This window comes from Rattus norvegicus, chromosome 6 (genome assembly GCF_021556685.1).
Source record: "Rattus norvegicus strain SHRSP/BbbUtx chromosome 6, alternate assembly SHRSP_T2T, whole genome shotgun sequence".
Lineage (NCBI taxonomy): Eukaryota > Metazoa > Chordata > Mammalia > Rodentia > Muridae > Rattus > Rattus norvegicus.
Window position 1 is genome coordinate 138,112,769 of NC_141539.1, and position 23,130 is coordinate 138,135,898.

At 51.9% G+C, this 23,130-nt stretch overlaps 1 protein-coding gene across 12 annotated transcripts in view; it reads left to right on the forward strand.

The window, feature by feature from the left end:
• Positions 1-23,130, forward strand: part of Pacs2 (phosphofurin acidic cluster sorting protein 2) — a 59,968-nt gene that overhangs the window by 7,989 nt on the left and 28,849 nt on the right. For 9 of the 12 annotated variants that reach the window (NM_001427329.1, XM_087554804.1, XM_087554808.1 and 6 more), the window contains 1 exon segment: positions 22,933-23,020. In NM_001427329.1, coding sequence (NP_001414258.1) covers positions 22,933-23,020 — 88 coding nt within the window. 12 annotated transcript variants of the gene reach the window in all.

Genomic DNA, 23,130 nt, shown 5'->3' on the forward strand with positions numbered 1-23,130 from the left:
CAGAACAAAAGCAACACTGTAGGTGTCTCAGACACAGCAGAGGAGGGCATCGGATCCCATCACGGATGGATCTCTCTGGCCCCAAATTCTTCCTCCCCCTCCTCTTCTTCCTCTTCCTCCTCCTCCCCTTCCTCTTCTTCCTCCTTCTCTTCTTCCTTCTTTCTTTTTTTGAGACAGGGCTTCATGTATCTCAAGCTGGCCCAGAACTCACTGTATAGCTCTGGATGACCTTTAACTAAGGCAGCTGTGTTCACATCCAGGTGCTGAGATCACAGGCGTGCCATCTCACCTCTTTTCTATTGCTTAGTTTCTCTCCCTCCCCCCACCCCCCGCCTGGTTTTTTGGTTTTTTTTTTTTTCTTTCTTTTTTTTTTTTTTTTCCCGGAGCTGGGGATCGAACCCAGGGCCTTGCGCTTGCTAGGCAAGTGCTCTACCACTGAGCTAAATCCTCAACCCCTTTTTTTATTTTCAAGACAAAGTTTCTCTGGCTTTTCTAGAACTCACGCTATAGAGCAGGCTGGCTTTGAACTCAGAGATCTGCCAGTGTCTGCCTCCCAGTGCTGAGATTAAAGGTATTCTTGGTAGCTTTAGACTTAATCACTCCCCTTTGTCCTTGCACCTCAAGACCCTGGGGCCCTCCTTCCTGTAATGGAAAGACATCCTGAGGCTCTCCTCTGGGGAGGGTCTGATAACCATGAGGTGCTCTTTATCCAATGGTGTCTTGTCTCTTTCTCATCCCCCAGGGCCTAGTGCTTGCTCCAGGGACAGCATCTCCCTCAGGGCAGAGGCCTGGTAACTGACTGTGGCTTCTGGTATTGCTGTCATCAAGCCATGACTCACTGGAGGGAGGTATGTTGAGGTGGCTTTGTGGTTATCTCCTCGTTGTGACAGCTTGTCTGATGACGTGTCCTGTCGTATGTTTCTTTTGTGCTGGCCCCTGTTGGGGTTGTGGACTTTCTGGATTGGTGGTTTTCTTTAGTTGTGAGCATTCTCAGTACTTCTCTCCTTGGTTGTTGTTACTTCCCTTTACTTAGCTCTCAGTCCTGGAAGGACATGTGACAGGTTAGCTTTCCCTCTAGACATTTGATGTTAGTAAGGAGGTGTGATGGACAGCAAGCCATGGACCTCTGGCAATTGCCTGTTGTGTCCATATGCTGACACAGTTCTTCCAGACCTGTTCCTCTTCTCCCCGCTTGCTACACACTCAGCTCGCTGCATTGGTACCCTGTCTGTCTTATTAAGTCCACTCCAGGCTTGTCCAAGTAACTGGCTGTTGGTGAAAGCCGTAATTGACCACGATGCCATGCTAAAGAATATAAGTTTCACTGAGTAAGGGGTTAATCTGGATTATTTTGAAGGTTTCTTTGGGAGCCTGAACTGATGTAAGTTTATTGATGGCTTCAGGGTGGGCTTGAAGTAGGCAGAGGAGGAGTGTGTGGGGTTTGAGAAGTGGGGCTCCGTTGGAGAGGGTTACTGAGGAAGGCATTGTAGAGACTGACTTGGGTTGACTGGGCTGTGGGCTCGGCATCTCTTGACACAGCTCAGTGGGAAGATGGGTGCAACTACACCTTGGAGAGGCCCCGTGAATTCAGAATGGGGCTGGCACATTGCTGGGCTCTGCATGGCTCTGATCTCCTACCCTGCCCAGGCACCGCCTTTAGGACATGGGCCAGAAAAGTTGCCTGTGGTCACTTCTCTGTCCTGGTGTAGGGTATTGTGTGGTATACTCTTTTATCTAAGCAGGCCGACTCCTATGGGGCTTGGTGCTGTGACAGCTTCATTTCCCTCCAGTGGCTTCATGCAAAAGCTGTGGCCTGCACTGCCTTGGATAATAGGCATTATTGAATACCTCATGACCTGAGAACTAGGCAAACCAGGGTCCTGTCTATTGTCCCCTGTCCACCCACTGTTTCCTGGGCCTCGGGAAGGTTTACTGAAGCAGGTTGTCAGTGAAGCGGGGGTCAGGGTAAGAGGGGAGAGAGAGGCCTGCTGCTTCCTACGCACAACAGTCACTGATGCAGTGCTATGCTAATGGAGGTGGCAGAGCCCCATCGCATGGAGAGAGCTTTAGGGCTCCAGCTTCAGCTGAGGGCTGTGCCCTCCCTCAGGGGCAGATGAGAGGAGACCTGGAAGGAAAGCCCAGGGGCTATGGTCAGAGCTCCTTGCTCATTCTAGCCCGGTGCTCCAGGGCTGCCAGTCTCTCTGGGAGGTAGCTGGCTCAGGAGACACCTCCACTAACAGTGTGCGTGAACCTCTGGTTCCACTCCACAAATACCCGGTTGCCTGCGGTGGTACTGAAAGATTGGCCTTAAACATAGTATGGGATTGTATCTAGGGCTGAGTCCACTCTGCTGTGGAGGTGGGTGCTCTAGAGCAGAGGCGGGCTTTTACAGGCCTCTAGGGATGGCAGGTGCCATACGTGGCCTCTGGGAATAAAGCTCGAAGCAGCAGTCCTGGATTCAGGCAATGTTCCAAGTGCCTCCAAGAGCCTGTGCAGGGAGTCGGGTGTCTCAGGAACCCTTGGGGCTGCTGGAGTCTGAGGTTGCGGCCTTGGATCTCTTGAGTAGTCTGCTCTGGTGCCGAGGGCTACCAAACAGAGGTTTCTAAAGCTCCAAGAAGGAGAGATGGGCAATGGGAGGTCCAGAGAAAGCAGCAAATTGGCATTCTTCCTGCTGGTGCCCACAGGTTTGGTCGTCCATCCCTGCTGCCTCACTGTCCTGTCAGAACCAGGGGGACTCACTCCCCTCCTACTTACGCTCCTAGTCAAGCACTAAGGTCTTGAACTGGAAGTGCTTCGGCCCCTGGTCCAGCCCCAGGGGTATCATTGCCTGAATGGGGATCTGTGCCCAAGGTGTTGGGTTCTTCCTGCATTTTTATAACCCACATGAATGCACACAGGTTCAGTGAACTTTAGCCCTGAGAACGGGGTGCCTAGGCAGGACAGGCTTGGATCCCCACGCATCCCTCTCTCTGCAACACCTTTCTACTTCTGACATCTTCTTACTTTAGGCAGAAGAAACTATATTGTCATAGCAGGAGAATCTGAATTCTGGCAGGCCCCAACTAGCTGTCAGATCTCTTGTTCATCTCTCTGAAAGTTCCCAAAGTTCTGTGTCCCATCCAGCCTGTGCTTCCTGTAATAGTAGCTTTTTGTCAGAGCTGTACACCTACATGCAGAGTTGGCCACCAAAGTAAACAGTGTAGTGGGTGCCTTTGGACACCGTGGAGCTGGCCAGGGCCTTTGGAAGGTTCTTCTGGTAGGAGAGTGCCTGGAGGCCAGAGGCTCTCTTGTGCTGAGAGGAGGCTTGGCTGGGTCTGACCTCAGGCGGTACCTGCTGGAGCTCTGTGCACCTTTGCGATGGAGTCTGTGGGCCTTGTCCTTCTCCATCCTTGGCTCATCCGCTGGGGGCAGGCAGGCAGGCAGGCAGGCAGGCAGGCAGGCAGGCAGGCAGGCAGGGAGGGAGGGAGGGAGGGAGGGAGGGAGGGAGGGAGGGAGGCAGGCAGGCAGGCAGGCAGGCAGGCAGGCAGGCAGGCAGGCAGGCAGGCAGGCAGGCAGGCAGGCAGGCAGGGAGGGAGGCAGGCAGGCAGGCAGGCAGGCAGGCAGGCAGGCAGGCAGGGAGGGAGGCAGGCAGGCAGGGAGGCAGGGAAGCAGGCAGGGAGGCAGGCAGGCAGGCAGGCAGGCAGGCAGGCAGGGAAGCAGGCAGGGAGGCAGGCAGGCAGGCAGGCAGGCAGGCAGGCAGGGAGGCAGGCAGGCAGGCAGGCAGGCAGGGAGGCAGGCAGGCAGGGAGGGAGGGAGGGAGGCAGGCAGGCAGGGAGGCAGGCAGGGAGGCAGGCAGGCAGGGAGGCAGGCAGGGAGGCAGGCAGGGAGGGAGGCAGGCAGGCAGGCAGGCAGGCAGGCAGGGAGGCAGGCAGGGAGGCAGGGAGGCAGGCAGGCAGGCAGGGAGGCAGGCAGGCAGGCAGGGAGGCAGGGAGGCAGGCAGGTAGGGAGGCAGGCAGGCAGGCAGGGAGGGAAGCAGGCAGGGAAGCAGGCAGGGAAGCAGGCAGGGAAGCAGGCAGGGAAGCAGGCAGGCAGGGAAGCAGGCAGGGAAGCAGGCAGGGAAGCAGGCAGGCAGGCAGGCACTGAAAGTCCTCTACGCCCCACTCACCGTAAGTCTGTGCCATAGCCAGGTCTGCCAGGGGAGCTTCGGCTGTGGTTTAGGCTTGACCTGGGGGTCTGGGTAGACTGTCATGGACATTGTTCACCCGGCAGCTAGACTTGCTGTCTGGCTTTGGTCAAGGTCTATAGGGTCCCATGCTGACTAGCGTGCTGCTGTCCCCATGCCTTCCTTACTCTGTGGTGGGACTGCCATTCCTTCAGCTCTGCTGGTTTCAAGCCTTTTGTCTTAAGGTCTTTTCATTTGGCTTTGCTTTGTTTACGTTGGGGTGTGGTGGCACACTCCTTTAATTCCGGTTCTCAGAGGTAGAGGCAGGCAGGTCTCTGTATGTTCAAGGCCACTTTGGACTAATAGGGAACCCCCAAGTCAGCCAGAGTTACATAGGGAGACCTTGCTGAAGAAAAAATAAAATAGTTTTTGTACTGTGCAGGTCCTGGGGACCATCTCAGGTCATGAGGGTTGTCAGCAGCTGCCTTTATCCACTGACCCACCTTTCTCTCTCTCTCTCTCTTTCTTTCCTTCTTTAATTGTTTTCTGTGTATGGGTGTTTTGCCTCAATGTCTGTGCACCATGTGAATGCAGTATTCTTGTGGGCCAGAAGAGGGCACCAGATTCCCTGGAACTAGAGTTACCGACAGTTGTGAGACATTATGCGGGTGCTGGGGATGTAACCTGGGTCCTCTGGAAGAAACAGCCAGTGCTCTTAACTGCAGAGACATTGCTCCAGGCCCTGGACTTCTTGTTTTAACCACCAAATGCCTCTCTTCAACATGACTGGATTGTCACTCTTTGAAAAACTAAAGAGAGAATACACAGGGGTCGCCATACCCCAACTGTACACTCTGTTCTCTTCCAGCCTGGGCAGGAAGTTGAACCAAAAGTAGCTTGGGAGGCAGGGTGTGATGGGTGCATGCTTCTAATCCCACTGCTCAGGAGGCAGAGGCAGGGGGATCTCTGAGTTCAAGGACAGCCAGGGCTACACAGAGAAACACTGTCTTGAAAAAACAAAATAAAGAAAGAAAAGCAAGCAAGCAAGCTGCCTTAATTTGTAAATGTAAGAATGATTGAACCTCGGAATGGGGCAGCTTGTTTGTGGGTGTAGGTGGTGTTTGCTTTGGCTAGAGAAACAGCGAAAGGAGCGGATTTAGGGGACAGCAGAGGGTTGGGAGATGCTGGGCCTGGGGTCACACAATATCTTGAGTGTTGCTATTAGAAGCAGGGAGCATGGTGCCTGGGCTGGGCTAGGCTGGGCAGGGCAGCCTTGGCCAGGGACTGTCCTTTGAAACCTGGTGAGGCGCTAAGAAGCCATGAGAGGAACACTGGGATGGTGGGCCAGCTCCCCTGCAGGACTCCTGGTTTTGCAGGCTCTCTCTAGTGGTATTGTGAAAACCAGAACTGTCATCTGCCTACTTGTAATGTCCTGCATAGTTATGCCTCAGTGGAGGTCTGGGGTTGGGGCAGGATCTCTGACTAACATTGGGGTGGGACCTGAGACTGTGCCAGGTAGGGAGGAGTGGATGCCGCTGTTCAGCTACTCCTGAGCACACACCCAGAGAGCATGGCAGACTGGCAAGGCAGAACAACTGCTGGATACATTTTGACTCATGTCTGGTATGTCAGGGGAGCATTGAGATGCTTACACTGGCAAAGGGATGCCCAGAGATGGAAAGCTGGGCCCTCACAGGCTCTGGCCTCTATCGTGTAAAAGGTCTCTTTCCAGGCCCCTGACTTCTCAACAACCAGGTGACACTTCTGGGAGGTGCTTTGAAGGCTGGTTTGGGGGACCTCCAGCATTGAGGAAGAGCGGCTCTGGACAGTGGAGAGCCTGCCCACAATGGAGAGTTATGTACACAAGAAGATGAAGGCAGCATCTTCCCATAGCTCATAGAGCAGTCCCTGAGACCAAGGTCCCGCAGGACGGAAGGGTGTCCTGCTCTTCTTTGAGCGTCTGGCCCTTGACTCGAGAGGCAACCCATGCAGCAATCCTTACCTTCCTTTCACTACATCCTGCTTTGCTTCCTGGAAAATACTTCTCCACCTCCAGAAAAGGGTAGTGGTAACCCCAGGAGGACACTACTTCCCAGGGTCCTTCCAGGTCGTGCGTGTCTGAGACAACCCCACTCAATGCACAAGTTACAGCTGCCTTTATGGGACATTGTGTCTTAGCCCTGTTACCAGTCTACATGGCCACCAGTACACAAAGGCCTGAGGCAGGGGACTGGCTGGCCAGCAGGAACAGCTGCAGCGTCAGCTGGGAAGTGCTGTGCTCTGACACTCACTACTCAAGGGTATGGGGAGGGGTTCTGCCTGGGATCATCAGAACCACACATGCTCTGCACTTAAAATAGAAGCCAAGGCTGCCTTGCCAAGTGGGATGTGCTCTGTTTGGGGGCTTCCTTTTATGATTCCTCCTCCGGCCTGGTGGGGTGAGACACCTTTCTGTGGATTGCGAATTGCCTTCCACACAGGGAAGACATTATAGCTAGATATCCCAATAAAGTTGATTTTGTTCAGAACTGTAAGAAATGCATGTCTGACTGGGTATAGGAGTTCCTTATGAGTTTCCCTTTCAGCATGGTCTGGCTGCTTTAAGGAGAATAAATGGGGACGGGCATCACTGCTTTCACTGAGGTGGGGCTGGCGTGAGGCGTCATTGGAACCACAGTCATGCAGTCAGGAGCATCAGGCATTGCTTCAGTTTTCTCCACCTGCATTCTCGTGGGCAGAGGGAGAGCAGGATGGAAGCTACCCTGGCCTATCTGCCGCGGTGCCGCTGGGCCACCAGCAGCTCTGCTTGGCTGTAGCTGGTACTCAGCAAGCTGTGCCAATCAGAGTGTCAGCTGCTGACACTGGGGTTTGTTCTTTGCGGACTCTGTTTGCCGCATCTGAACTTAGCTTTTCCTGTTGTGGTTTAAGCATTTTTTCCCTTTGCTGCTCCGTCCCCGCCTGGATGGAAGCTGCTGGGTCACTCCCCTGGAGGCCTCATGCAGCAGCAAGCCCAGGCCAGGCCATCTGTCCGTTAGGCTGCACATTTCACCTTTGCACTCTGGCGTCCAGCTGCTTGTGTGCAGTTGTTGCCTCCATCCCAGGAGCTCTGCTTGAGAAGTGCGGTCATTGTTCTCAAAATCCTCAGCCCTGAGCACAGCCGGCTCTGCCTGCCCACTCTGAGCGTGAGGGTCTTGGCTCCGTGGACATCATTACAGCGAGTGGGACGCCCTCATACTCACGCTTATCCACCACATCCAGGATCTGCTCATGTGGAGGTTAGGGGGAGGCAGCTGGGCACTGGGGCCTCCCTGGAGGGAAGCTTAGACATTTGCTGTGAAGCCCTTACAGATCCCACTCTGTGGCTGTAACAGCTGGGGCAGGACGTGCAGTGGGGTGTGGGGCCTAGCTGAGCCCTGACGGATTGTGGGGTCTCTCTGGCTCAGCCTCAGACAGGTGCAGGGGAAATCGTGGTCCTGCATTTTTTCCCTGGTGGCCCTGGAGTAGTGTGAGTCTTTTACTACCCAGTGGTTCACCCCACCCATCTACTTACCCCTCCTCCTATGTCCAAGCAGGAGCAGATCTGGGTCTTAACAATGCCCATCCTAAGTATCTTTCTGCTGCGGGATCAGGAAGAAATCCAAGACAGTCTCACGGTCCAGCACCAACATTCCCCCTATTTTCAGGGGATGCCTGGAGTGTGTGCACCTTCTGTTGCCTTTGGATCCACTTCCATACCCCACACCCATGGGCAGGGCAGCATTGCAGTGCCTTACCTCTGTTGACCCCTGACCCCTAGCAAACAACTGGAAGACACACACCTGGCCCTTCTTTGCTCCTAGCTTCTCAACCACCTACTGGTAATGTCGAGGCTCACCTGGTACCACAGGCACCTCCACTTTGTCCTCCACAGTGTCTTGTATCCAGCAGGTGTTGGTCTGTCTTACCAGGGGTACTGCCCTGGTATTGGAGGTATTCCTATATGGCCCCACATTGGAAGCTACAGTGTGGAACTGCTCTGTGGTCAACTGAGAGGGCCGGTCAGGCCCTGGGGAAACTGTCATTATGAACCGTTCTGCCTCGACTGGTGCCAGCCAATTGTGGAGGCGTTGTTAAAGCAGCCTGGGACACACCTGGGACATAGCTTTGGGTGACTCCTTAGAGAGCTGAGTATCTGAGTTATTCAGACCCTTTGATAAGACAGGAGCCTGAGAACAGCCGTTTACGGGTTTGAAAGAACGGTTTGGTTTGCTCAGCTTCAGAGGTTCCAGCCCTTGGCAGCTGAGAGGACAATTTAGAGCACAGATGTCTGCCTCATGACGGATGGACGGAGGGGAAGAAAGAGCACACCTGTGCTGCAGGCTCTCTCCTTTTCCTCCCTGTTCCACCTGCTTCCTGCTGCATATGGTGCCGGCCTCTCACACTCTGTGTGTGTGTCTTTCTGCCCTAACACCCTCACAGCAAACCTAGAGGTACACTAGTCTCTTAGGGACTTTTCCACAGTCAGTAGGGAGATGTTGGAGAGTAGTTGCTACAATGTTGAAGGCACAGGAAACAGTATCCATCTCACTCACACAGTGTGTCCCATGCAGCATCCACCCCCCCACTCACACAGTGTGTCCCATGCAGTGTCCATCTCACTCACACACACACAGTGTGTCCCATGCAGTATCCACCTCACCCATGCACAGGGTGCTCCATTCTTTTTGATTGTTTTTGAGACAGGCTGTTACATAGTATGGTCTGTCCTGGAACTGAATATATTGGAGCTTGGCCTTGAACTCCTGGCCCTAGGTACTGGGATTACAGATGTGTGCTGCCACACATGGCTTGTATTCCCATTATTATCTATCCTTTACCCCCAGTCCTGTAAACCGCTGTGGGAGGGACAGGAGGAAAAAGGTGCTGGCACTTAGGTCTAGATGTTCCCAGGATGGTGGCTCCCAAACTCTCACCTTCCTGGTTGGAGACATCGCTTGTGCTGAAGATTTTAATGTAGCTGCTACAAGATGGTTGCTCAGGCCAGAGGCCTGCTGTGTGAGGCCCAGCAGACCTTGTAGGAGGGCTAATGAGGCGGCCCCATTGCCTGTCCAGCAGCTTAGATCCTTGTACCAGATGAACATTTTCAGACACTTGCACTCGCAGCATTCGTCCATGAAGAGCATGGAGGTTGTGGGTGACTTTGAGGTGAATGTGGCTTTGGGCCTGGCCCACACAGAGCCTGGCCTGTCTTCTGGTATGACAGTTGCAGGGCAGGGCTCCCTGCATAGTGTGCTGTAGCAGGACTCTGTGTATCTTCTTCCTTCCCGGGGCTTGTCTTCTATCCCTCTGTAGTGCCTCCTGAAAGCTGGGCCCCAGACCACAGATCAGCTGAGTGCGAGACTCCTGCAGCCTGCCTCCTCACGAAACCCCAGGAAGCCTGGTCAGGCAGACTAGAAGGAAGACAGCTGTCCTCACCACAAGGCCAACTGCAGGTTCGGCCGGCCTCTGTGCTGTAAGACCCCCAGTCTCCATGTTAACTGTCACTGACAGACACTTGAAGAAACATTTCTAAGGAGGAAACTTGTTTTCAGGTTTCAGACGTTTCAGTTCCTAGTCGCTGGCTTTTACAGCTGTGGGGAAGCAGAGCCTAAGGGCAGAGGGTGAGGTAGAAGAAGACCTACTCACCTCATGGAAGACAGGAAGGGCGCAGTCAAGACGGACTCTCCAGGGCCACCTCTTTCCTCCCACCATGCCCCCTCCTGTTAGAGTTCCATAGTCTTCCAACTTTGAATCTATCATTGGTTCATTGATTAGATCAGCACTCTCATGATCAGCAGTCACTGGAAATACCTCACGGGCACTCCAGAGCTGTGCTGTAATAGTCTTTCAGGCATCTCAGTCCAGTCAGGCTAACCGTTAGGTCAGGACAGTCAACCTCACAATGGCATGCATGTGTGTGACACAGGAGATAGGAGTAGAGGGAGAGACACCCCCCTTCTGTCAGCCGTCATGTGCACAGCACGTCTGCACACCTGGGGCGTCTGGGTTGTGATAGAAGAACGGGAAGGTCCCTGAGCTGAGGATCCAGGCCCTGTTGATCTGAGGGCGCAGCCTCCTTATGTGATGCTGGTGGCTCCGGTGGGATGGTAGAGCACATGGCCAGGGTAGTCCCACTTTGAGTTCTGTGTGTATTTCCGGCCTCATCCACAGAGCCCCTTTGGAGCTTGCTGCATTCCCAGCAGATGTTACACAAATGGCCCCTCCTTGTTGACTGTGCTGTCTTCTCTCACCTGCTGTCTTCTGCGCCCTGGTCCCAGGACTGAGTGGCACTATCCATCCCCCTCTCTCTACTACTTGCCTTGATGGGGCTGGCCTCTGATGGAGTGAGGTGGGAATGTATCGCCTTCTGCAGAAGCTGCCCTCCCTGAGTGCTGGCCAGTGGGGGATATTGAGAAGGCAGCCCTGAACTTCTTTTCTCATTAACCAGGGGCACCCATGTCCAGTTAAGGTCCAGGCACTGTGGAGAAAACTGAGCTGAGCCGGCGAGGCTGGCAGCTGCCCCAGGCCACACAGGTACATTTCTGGCTCCAGGAGGTTAGCAGGTGCCCAGGGTTCAGTGAGTGAGCCCGTAGCCTCTCGTAGAACCTACTCCCCTAGGACTGTCACACTGTGCCTCCCCTAGGACCGTCTCACTGTGCCTTTTAACAGGAAACCTCTCCTGAGATGCTCACTGCAGTGAGAAGTGGCAGAGCTGCATATACGGTCTTGACACGCGGACCCACACAGGGGTAGGCACCACCCTGCCTAGCCTCCAGGGTGCTGGCATGTGGCATTTCTCTGCCTGCAGGGCATGAGAACAAACAGCCAGCTGCCACCACAGGCCCAGCTCCCACGTGGCCAGGCATGCACGAGGGGGCTGTGCCTGGAACAAAAGGTCCTTCAGTTTTTCCTCCAACAAACACAGGGTCAGCAGGTTTGGGGCCCCCAGACTTCGTCCTTTGTGAGACAGAGCTCATAGCCTCTTGTGTGCCATCACATGCCTGCAGGAAAAGGGTGGGAGTCACAGTTCCTAGAGGGCTGCCAAGGTGCTCTCCACGGCCGGCGCCATCGGGGCCGTGCAAAGTGGCCGGCCATCCATCACCTGCTCTGGGCCAGGCTACTCTGCACACTTTGATGGAGGGGATCCTGGTCATGGCTGTGTGGAGAATGCTTCTGTAAAGTATCCCCTGGTGAGAGTTTAGGCAGTAGGGAATGAGAGCTAAGAGAGACTGGCCAGTCTCAGGACACCGTGGAGAGAGGCAGCGAGGCTGCTGAGGATTTCTCTGTCGCCGGCTGTCCTGTGAGAATCCGCAGTAATGCCCAGGGTGTGGCAGTACCCTTTGCATGGTGCCTTCTAGAAGCGCTGCCTGTGGTCTTTGTCCTGGGGACTGGATATGCGTGTGCTTTGGATCACAAACCCGAGCTGCTTGCTTGTCTCAGGAGCTCTCTGGGGCATCACAGCGGCAGGTGTGGCATCTACGTGCCACTTGAGCTGACCAGCCCCTGAGGTGATGGCCCTGCCTGCTTTGTCCCTCATTTTTCTACTTGGTTTGTTCTTCTTTCTTTCCCACACAGGCCTTTCAACTGAGTGTCGCCTGAGGCAGCATTTCCTTGCGTAGCCTGGGATGACGCCATGTTGCAGGGACTTGGTACTTCACCACTAGGAGCCTGTTGCATGAGGATCAGCCCAGGGGTTTGCTCCCTGCGCCTTGTAGACCGAGAGTAGCTCAGGAGCCTTCCCGGGCCATTCTGCCCACTGCTTGCCTCGTTTTCAAGGGTCATTGGCCAGGCCTTTGCTTGCTCTATATTTAGCCCTTACAGAGGACTGAGCAATGAAGTTCTGGTCACCAAGTTTCCTATCCTCTGATACTGGGTTCTCAACACCCCTGTGTGTGAACCTCCCATACCTGCTTGCCCTTTCCAGCACATTCCTGAGCATGTCTCCCCTCAGGGCCTTTGTCCATTGATTCCGTCGCTAGACAGTAGAGCCCCAGGGAGAACTGGTGATCTGACTGCAGTGATTTGGAGCTGCAGGTTAGAGCACCCTCTGGGCAGACAGGATGGGGGAGGGAGGTCCAGGGATCATCCAGAGGGTGGAGAGGTAAGGGCAGTAGGAACCTGGGGTGGACCTTGGTGGTCAGGACGCTGTTCTTCAGGCCTGTGGAACATAGTTTTAGCAACTTTGAGATGAGGGCCTACAGGGCCAGGATGGATTTTCTGGTTGGTTTTCCTTGGTCAACAGCCAAGGAGACCCCAGCTTTAAGATTCCTAGAGGAGCCAAGCCAGGTGCCTGGGTGCAGAGACGGCGGGGTTAGTTTCTTGGTCCCCATGTGAGTGCAAACAGACCCTGAGCCCTCATCCATTGATAGGGGATAGATGAGAAAGGATAGGTGGTTCCGGGACAGGTACACTCCAGGAACTCGGCAGTGAGCCTGTGCTGGCCATTGTCACTGCTCTGCCTGGGTACATGCCAGCTCCAAGGCCCAGGACTGCTGAGGTCTGCCTTGGCCTTTGCTGCAGCCCTACACCCTCCATCCCAGATGGGCTCACCTTACTGGGTAGACAGCTCGCTGAGAAGTCTTGCCCTGGTGATGGGTTTGTCTTCTCTCAACAAATTATGTGTCCCAAGTTTGCCAGTGGGGTGTGTGTGTGTGTGTATGTGTGTGTGTGTCCGTCCATCCTATACTCTCTTTCTGACCAGAGTCACCTCATGAATGAGTATGGTGAGTGGGAACCATGTGTGCCTGCACTCTAGGTGAATGAGAATGCGCTGTGAGGTAAGAGCCCTGTTTCTTGTGTGGCTGTAGTGCCCTGTAAATGGAAGGTGAAAACTATAGGCTAACTGTATTCACTAGAGGGTCTTTGTGTGTGTGTGTGTGTGTGTGTGTGTGTGTGTGTGTGTGTGTGTATTTTGCAGATTTTCATTTGTATGCACTTGTGTACATCTGTGTGCCATATGCACATGCAGGTGCCCATGGAGGCCAGAAGAGGGCATCAGATCCCCTGGAGCTGCAGTTCCAGGCAGCTGTGAGCATCTTGAAGTGGTAAATCAGGTGCCCTAGAAGAGCGGGTCATGTTGTTAACCATTGAGCTCTCTCTCCAGCTGCACCGAAGATACTCATTGGTGTACAGCCAAGCCCCTTTGCACTGTTGGTGGGACTGTAAACTAGCAGGGTGGTTCTTTGGAAGATAGTATGCAGATGCCTCAGAATTAAGCTTAGAATTACCCTTTGACCTAGTAATTCCTTTCAAATAAATAAATAGATAAATAAATAAATAAATAACAAACAAACAAACAGGCTGGGAGATAGCTGTGCATGTGTGGTCATTAGCCAAGACATTCACAGCAGCCAAGAGGCAGAATGGCTCACATGCCAGACAGATGACAGATAGACAAATGTGGCCCAGCTACACCATACATAGAACATTCTGTCACATACTATAACTTGGCTGAGCCTGAGGACAGTCTAACCAGTTGGTGAGCTTCAGATGCAGTGAGAAACCCTGTCTCAAAATAAAAGGTGGAGGGGTTGGGGATTTAGCTCAGTGGTAGAGCGCTTGCCTAGCAAGCGCAAGGCCCTGGGTTCGGTCCCCAGCTCCGAAAAAAAAAAAAAAAAAGAAAAAAAAAAAGGTGGAAATAATAAAAAATAGCTGATGTTGACCTGTGGCCTCCCTATACCTGTCTGCACACACATGGACATGTGTACGCATACACCACACACAATAAACAAAGACACCTTTAATCCCAATACTCGGGAGACAGAAGCAGGCTGATCTCCATGTGTTCAAGGCTGGTGTAGTCTACAAAGAGAATTTAGGCCAGCCAGTATATCAAAATGAGACCGTGTCTAAAAACAAAATCCAAAATACCAATATAACATTGCCAATACATATGAGAACTTTGATGATTTTTCAGGAAAAGCGTGAATTGCCAGTTCAGTATCCACAGCCCCAAGTCCAAATGTTCAAGTTCAAAACACTTTGAGCATCCTGATGCGCCGGGTGGGATAGACCAACTAAAACTGTGAGCGCACCTTACCTTCCAAGTCCCATCCCCAAGACACCATCTGTGAGCATTTGGGGGCGGGGGCTGCGTGTGCACATATGTGTGGGCATGCGTGTGTGAATATTCCAGAACGCTTGGCTACAGGCATTTCAGACAAAGGAAACTTGAGCTCTTCTCAGTTATGGATCCCTAAAGTGGAAGCCTGAAGAAGTCAAGCTGAAGATAGAGAAGGTGTTGAGGCCGTTTCCTGAGCTGTGATGTCAGGAAGGGCACAGACTCAAGTGGAAGGGCACAGGCTCAAGTGGAAGGGCACAGGCTCAAATGGAAATGTACAGCCTCAAGTGGAAGGGCACAGCCTCAAACGGAAATGCACAGGCTCAAAGGGAAATGCACAGGCTCAGACGGAAATGCACAGGCTCAGACGGAAATGCACAGGCTCAAACGCTCAGACGGAAATGCACAGGCTCAAACGGAAATGCACAGGCTCAGACGGAAATGCACAGGCTCAAACGGAAATGCACAGGCTCAAAGGGAAATGCACAGGCTCAAACGGAAATGCACAGCCTCAAAGGGAAATGCACAGGCTCAAATGGAAATGCACAGGCTCAAATGGAAATGCACAGGCTCAAATGGAAATGCACAGGCTCAGACGGAAATGCACAGGCTCAGACGGAAATGCACAGGCTCAAACGGAAATGCACAGCCTCAAGTGGAAGGGCACAGCCTCAAATGGAAATGCACAGCCTCAAACGGAAATGCACAGGCTCAAACGGAAATGCACAGGCTCAAGTGGAAGGGCATAGCCTCAAACGGAAATGCACAGCCTCAAAGGGAAATGCACAGGCTCAAACGGAAATGCACAGGCTCAGACGGAAATGCACAGGCTCAGACGGAAGGGCAGGCACATGTATGTCACCCATCACGTGGTGGGTTCCCAGTGCTGAAGCTTGTAAGGCTCAGCATGGTCCAGATGGCACGAGGGGAAGCCGGGTTAACTACATACGTGTACACGTGGATGGCAGTACATCAGCATGTCTCTTTTTTTTTTTTTTTTTTTTTGTTCTTTTTTTCGGAGCTGGGGACCGAACCCAGGGCCTTGCGCTTCCTAGGCAAGCACTCTACCACTGAGCTAAATCCCCAACCCCAGCATGTCTCTTAATGTACAGTATTCATGGGAAGAGAAACTGTTGATTGGGAAAAAAAAAATTGGTGATGGTGCCTTTAAGACCATAGAACTGGGGCCAGCGAGAAGGCTGCAGGGTACAGTGGCGAGCGACCACACCTGCTGACCTGAGTTCAGTCCCTGTGACCTGAGCTGGAAGCTTCCCTCTGACCCATTAACATGTGACTGTGGCATATGGATGTCCCCCATACATAAATAAAACTGCAATTTTATTTTAAATTATGTGTATTTGTCTTACTCTGTGTGGGTATGTGCATGTGAGCGCAAGTTCCTGCAGAGGCCAGCAGTTGTCGGGTCTCCTGGAGCTCCAGTTACAGATGCTTGTGACCACCCTGGTAGGTGCTAGGAACCAAATTCAGGTCTTCTGCAAGACAGCGTGTGCTCTTAAACCGGAACCACCTCCTGTTTGTTTGTTTGTTTGTTTGTTTGTTTGTTTTAAAAGAACAGAAATAAATATAGTTTGTTATCCGATTCCTACCAGAGTTTGGAGGCCCCACCATCCAGTATGGCAATGCACATCTAATTGTGAGTTGAAATCTGTAACTCAGCTTTGTGAATGTGGAGATGGAAGATTTCTGTCTCTGCAGAAAGTTCCAGAAGATAGTGTTGCATCAGCACATAGTTCTCACTGCACACATCAGATGTAGTATGCTTGAAGCCAGAAGAGGGAGAGCCATTAAACCATTCTCTTGATTGATTGATTGATTGATTGATTGATTGATTGATGTGTATATGTGCATCAGTGTGTGGGTTCTCTTGCCTGTGCACTGGGGAAGCCCAGAAGAGGGCGTTACAGGCGTGTTTACACACATGCTGCTTATACACATGTGCACACTCATTGTTTATACACGTGCTGGGATCTGAACTCTGGTCCTTGTGATTATGCAGCACATGCCCTTAACCACCAAGCTATCTCTCCAGTTCTTATCAAAACAGCTCTGGAAGTACGGGACAGTGCGGTGAGACTCTGAATCAGATGGCTGCCTTCTAACTCCGCTCCACCTGCAGACAGCCAAGCAGGATGACGCATGCCTGGAAACCTAGGTACTCAGGAGGCTGAGGCAGGAGGATTGAAAGTTCAAGGTCTGCCCAGGAAGCTTAGTGAGCTTCCAGGGGTTACTTCCTGATATACTTTACCTTGATATAAAGTAAAAAAAGGATGAGGGCATAGTTCAGGGGTGGACCAGTTGTCTAGCATGCTCCGGGTAGGAGGGCACATAGAAGAAAAAGGCTTGTGGGGGGAATCTCAGGTGTGAAACAGGGAAACAGACTCAGGGTCATTAAGTGTCACTTGTCCCTAAATACAGTTTGATCTCATAAGATTCCACACACTTTTTAACCGTAGCAAGCTTGTTTTAGGATGTATATGAAATAGACATACGGGGGCTGGAGAGATGGCTCAGCGCTTAAGAGCACTCACTGCTCTTCCAGAGGTCCTGAGTTCAAATCCCAGCAAGCACATGGTGACTCACAACCATCTGTAATGGGATCTGATGCCCTCTTCTGGTGTGTCTGAAGAGAGTTACAGTGTACTTATATATAATAAATGAATCTAAAAAAAGAAAAAGAAATAGACATATGGCTTTGAAGACAGGGTGGTGTGTGTGAGTTAAGGGAGTTTCAGTGTTTTTAATGTGATGGATGACTAGGTGGAAGCCTAAAGCCAGTCCTCACCCTCATGAGCAATACACCCAGGATCGGGGTGCCATATCCACTGTCTGCTGGGGTTACTTCCTGAGTCACTAGTCAGCTTTTTGTGTCCTCTCCTGGCAGAAAGAGCAGTGGCTGTAGGCTCCTTATAGTCTCTAAAGAGACTCCTTCTTGACCTCGTAGGTCTGTCACCTTGGGAGTTAGGATTTCAACCTGGATTTGGGGAGAAAGCCAACATTTCTCTACTTAACTGGTATTCCCACGGCCTCCTAGCAGTCAGATGCCTTCCTGTGAGTGGTCAGGTCCAATCTAGGTCCAGCTCAACCTACAGGTAGCGTGCCTGCCCAGGCCATCCCTGGTCATCTAGGGTCCACAGTGTTTCTGTAACTGGAAGCCAAAGCGAAGCTTTGAGTTAGGCTGCTCTTCCTTCTTCGATATGTACTGTGGTAGGTGGACGGCCGGGTATGTGGTTCTTCATTTTCGGTGCTGGCTTCTACTTCTGGGTTCAAGTTGGTTGCCTGGGTTCTGTCCTTGCAGACAGAAGGAAGGGAGTGAACAAGGGCCCTGCCACCAAAAAGCGACATGGCTTACCTCTGCTTGGGTCTTCCCCAAAGCTGACCTGTTCCTGTTGTTAACCAGCTTTCCACAGAGGGGACACCGTCATCCAGCCGGCATGGGAGGCAGCCCACAGTTAGGGAAGTGCAGAGTTTGAGTACAAGCACAACCTCCTCAGGGCAGTGTGACGGGGGCTGGGGTGAGCTTTGTTTCTAAGCAAACCCTCCATCCTCCATGCAAAGAACATGTGCTGACTCATACATGAGCAGGCTGCTGGACCTCTGCCGCCTCACACTATTCCCGAAACCAAAGAAGGCTCTAGGATTGGGCACCAAGCCCATCGGTTTTTTTTGAGACAGGAGATAGGGTCTCACACTGGCCCAGTCTGACCTTGAACTCTATTCTGAACTGATCCTTTTTTTCCCCTCCCTCCCTCCCTCCCTCCCTCCTTCCTTCCCTCTCTCCCTCCTTTTTTACATATTTTACAGAACACAGGGTTTTTTGCATCCATGTTTGTGCAAGTGCATGTAGAGGTCAGAGGTTGTGCTGGGTGCCTTCCGTCATAACTCATCATCTTACAGATCAGGCAGAGTGTCTCATTTGAACCCAGAGCTCACCAATTTGCCTACTCTAGCTAGCTCCTTCCCTCCAGGGATCCCCTCCCCCTCCCATGGGCATCGAGTAGACTCTGGGGATCCAAGTGACAGCCTCCCCCTCTTGAGCTGGTTCTTTAGTCACGGGTGGGGTGTCGAGCAGATGCAGTGAAAGAGGAGGTGGTAACACTTGGCACTTGGCAGATCCCCTGTGGATGTGGACATGTCCCACCTGCCAGTGAAATTGCATCTTACGATGATGTTGCCTTTAAAGTGCACAGCTCCTCACTGATGCTTCGGGAATGTCCTTACTCCTAAGTGCCATGCGACAGCAACTGGTTCCCTGACTGGTTGAATCCTGATGCCTTTTTAGAACATACCATAGGCCCACCTGTGCCTCTAGTCTCTGTCTTTTCAGACCTGTATTTTTCAGAGCTAATGGGCACAGTGCTGTCCTCCTGATGGTGGGCTCCGTTGTCCAGGACTACAGAAGTGCCTTACCCCTATAGTCAACCATAACCAACTTGCAAGTCCTTCTTAAACACATATTTAAAATTATTGTTATTTTCATTTTATCTGTGTGGTGTTTAGCTCTCATGTATGCCTGTTCACCAACTACATGCATAACTGGTGCCTACATACCAGAAGAGGGTGTCAGATCCCTTGGACCTGGAGTTACAGATAGTCATAGGCCACCTTGTAGGTGTTGGGAATTGAATTTGGGTCCTCTGGAAGAGCAACAGGCACCCTTAACTGCTGTCCCATCTCTTGAGCCCCCTAGACTGTGGTTTATTAGTGTTTATGGAAAGGACATCCGTGTTGTTGAACAGAGCTCATGTTGTGAGTGTGCGTGTGTGCGTCTTTTTGCAAACTCAGATGCATTTTCCCTGGGGTTGCAGTGCTGTGCTGAGAGCTGTGTGTGGCCTCATGGAAACTGACAAACTGACAAACTGACAAACCGACCTCTGCCTCCTGCCCCATGCTGGGTGTTGGTGCTTTTTGCTCTTTCTGAGTAGCTCTGGGGTAGTTTCTGCGTATGACTGTGACTTGTACTTAACGTCACTCGTCACTCGGGACTAATGATGTCGGTTACCTTCCTGTGCCGAGTCTCCTGTCTTTCCAGGCGAAGGAGCTGTTCAAAGACTTCACTCCTCTATTTTTTTTTGTTTGTTTTTAATTTGTATTTTATGTGTTGCAGGTCTTTTGCCTGTATGTATTTCTGTGCCCCACATGTGTGCCTTGTGCCCAAGGATGCCCAGAGAGGGCATCCGAGCCCCTGGAGTGAAAACATCTTTTAGACCAGTTTCTCCCTGATCTGGAGTGTGCCGGTTGTTCTGGACTGCAGAGCCTGAGCTCCTCCTCTGCCTGCACAGTGCTGAGATTACAGGCGTGTGGCGTTTTTCATGGAGTCTGAGGATGGAACTCTGGTGCATGGCAAGCACTTTGCCAACTGATCCGGCTCTCTGTCCATAAGGCCTGTCGTAATAACAGTTTTGCAGAGGAAAGTTATTTTCATTTTGTTTTGTTTTGTTTTTGTGGTCTCAGACAGCTTCTCACTATGTAGCCCTGGCTGGCCTGAAACTCACTGTGTAGACCAGGCTGGGCTCAGAGTCACAGAGATCTGCTCACCTTTGCCTCCAAGGGCTGGGGTCATAGGTATGAGCCACCATTCCAGCCAGAGCCTTCCATTTTGGTGGAGTCCGATTTTACTTTCTCTGGTCATTCATCCCTGCTTCCCTTGCTATGGGCCGCACATGAGCAGCTCTTGGGGTCAGGGTGAGGAAGCCTGTTTTCCTGTAGGCTCTGTTTTCCTTTCTTCTCGTGGGAGGGGTAAAGTCAGCACGTTGACAGAGCCACACACCATTCTTGTGATTCTACTGGGGTAGTACTAAACTGATAGGCTAGTTTGGGGAGAATTGGCACGCAGTCCGCAGCCTGGCTCTCCGCTTCCTTCTGTTGTGAGCTCCTCCATCAGCATTAGAGCTCCCTTTAAACTCACGTGCTTATTGTTGTGTGTGTTTGCATAGGTGATGGGGGCAGATGCGTGAGTGGGGGTCAGAGGACAGTTTCATGAAGCCGGTTCCTCCTGCCTCTTTTGTGTGTGTCCCAGGTCAAACGCAGGGTGCTGGGCTTGTGCAGTGAGCACTTTCCTGGCCAGCTGAGCACTGGAGTTCTAGCCTGCATTTACTTTAGATACAGTTTCTCTGTTTGGAGGTCATTTGAGCGGATGTGGTTCACAGTTGCTCTTTATAGGCAACCTGGTCTGTGGGAGCTTGTCTTGACTCTTCTGCATTCCTCAGATTTCTCTATGCACAATCCTGGTATCTGTAGACAATGTTGGTTTGCTTCTCCCTTCCCTGACCCCATGTCTTTGGTTACCTTGCTTTGCCTGTCCACCTGGGCAAGGCAGGGCCACGTGAGGCACAGGGGTGAGAGCAGTCAAGCCAGCCCTCATCCTGTCTTTAGGGAAACAAGTCTCCACGAGTTTCCGCTACTCCCATGACAGGTGCAGACCGAGGGATTCCTTCTCTTCCTGTCTTGCTGAGAGGTCTAGCATGAATGTCAGAACTGCCTGGTGAGCTCCTGCAGACTACCACCTTCCTCCTGCGCAGTCCAAGAGGCTGCACACATGCTCAGTTGTCGCCATAGCAACCGCACTTGCTGCCAGCTTCCTGTGTCAGTTGTAGGCTAGCTAACAGTCAAAGAATCAGCCCGAGGGCTCAGCGTTACAGGGATTGCTTTCAGTCTGTGGCGCAGTGCGACATCATGATGGCAACATGGGTGTAATGACAGCCGCACACCTGACAGTCGGCAGCACAACCAAAACAAACCTAGGGAGGGTCTGCGGGCCACAGTCCTCCACTGGGGCCTCCTCCTAAAGCCTCTACTACTCAATAGGCACTAAGCCTGAAATACATGGTCCCCTGAGGAAACGGAACCAAATTGAGGGTACAAATGTTCTTTTCTCATTTAGCTTATTGATATGGTAAATTAAATGATTTCCAGATGCTGAACCAGCATTTCATTCCTGAGCATCCCCACTGGCTGTGTGTATTAATGAGTGTCTTTGTGTCTTGCTAGATTTAGCTTGCAAAACCAGTGGGAGAGCTTTGCCTCTGTGCTCATGACAGACCCTGGTCTCTAGTGTGCGTCCCCTTCTCTTCTCACCTCTGTCCTGCACCTCATCTTCTATCTTCTTTTAACAAGGTCTGGCTGAATAGCCCAGGCTGGCCCAGGTCATCTTATCTCGGCCCCCTGAGTGCTGGTACTGTGGGCGAATGCCAGTCACCACACCCAGTTTTTGTGGGTTTCTTTTTGGTGCTGTTTCTGTCAGTGTTGATAGAAAGAGGCGATGCTAATCCCATGAGCTGAGGCAGCCCTTTCTCTTCTGCTTTCTGGAAGGTTATGTGGATGTGGGTTTTTCCCTCTGCCCTGAGCTGGGGATGGAGTCCTGGGTGTCAGGCGTGCGTGCTCAGCAAGCTGTACTCCATGCCTCTGAGTTTGCTGGATTTTCTTCTTCAGATCATTTGTGCCTCATTAACTTGACTTAATATACAGCCCTGCTCTGTTATCAGTTTCAGCTCGTTAGGCTTGGGAGGCTGAGGGCAGTAAGAGTTGTTACATTTTATCTGTTTGTGGGGCGGTATCCAAGGTCTTTAGTGCTCTTTTATTCTGATAAAGAGAATTTTCTCTCTCTCTTTTTTAATCTTTGTTTGGCTGGAGGTTTTATGAATTTTCTGTCTTTGCAAAAGAGTAACATCTGGTTTTCATTGTCTCTATTTCAAGTTATTTCTGAGTGGATCTCTGTTGTCTCCTGATGCTTTGTTGGCGTTCAGTTTACACTCTCCCTCTTCTGGTTTCTTATTGTTTTATGCAGCTTAGCCCGTTCAGTGGGAATCTTTCCACTGAAACACTAATGCCCACACCAATCCTGACATACTGTCTTTGTATTGTTCCATTCCTAAGGCTTTCGAGTTTCCTTTGAGAAAGTCTGTTTCCGTAGGTGCATTTGCCAGCTAACTGTGTTTTCTAGTCGTGGTGTCTCGGTAGCCGCACCTCAACTGTGGCTTCATTCCCGTACTTCTCCAAGTTTATTTATTTATTTACTTAATATTTATGTATTGTATCTGAGCACACTGTCACTGTCTTCCGACACACCAGAAGAGGGCATCAGATCCCATCACAGATGGTTGTGAGCCACCATGTGGTTGCTGGGAATTGAACTCAGGACCTCTGGAAGAGCAGTCAGTTCCCTTAACCGCTGAGCCGTCTCTCCAGCCCCCTTCTCCAAGTTTTGCTCTGGTATGAAAGTATTACATAAATAAATTCCAGAAAGAGACGCTTACGTTTTCGATGTGTACCAGCCGTCCCAGAGGGATGTTGTGACACACAGAGCTGTGCACAGAGCCCACTGGTGACCCTGGTGGCCCGTCAGGAGCTGCTTCTCAGTAGGCAGAATGTGTCTCCATTACCTCAAAGACCTTAGAGCAGAATGTTGAGGCGAAGCTGCCTGCTTCATGGAGGTGGCAGCATGGGATGGGGGCAGCCAGACCTGCTGGGAGGCCATCTTCCCATAGCTAAAAACTGCACTGCTGTGTTGGTGTCAGCGCCCTGGCCTTTGGGAGCCTCCTGCTCTTCAGTGTCACATGAGCAGCTTTCTTTTGTCTCTTCTCTGGTTGGTGCCTCTCATAGGGACACCCAGAGTGTCTGGTGTCTTTGCTGGTTTCTAGGTACCTGGGCAGTGGACCTGGGAAGTATGCTACAGTCTGAGCCCTGTGTCTTGCAGGTTGTGTAGCCTGACCCTGAAGAAGCTGGCAGTGCTCCGGGAACTGGAAAAGGAACTCTTGTCCGTGGTGATTGCTGTCAAGATGCAGGTAACTCTCACTGCACACACACAGGTGTGGCCAGCTCACTTCTCACTCGGTCCCTGAACCATTCTCGAAGACCCTCACCACTGAGCCACTACCCAGGGCCTTTTTCATGC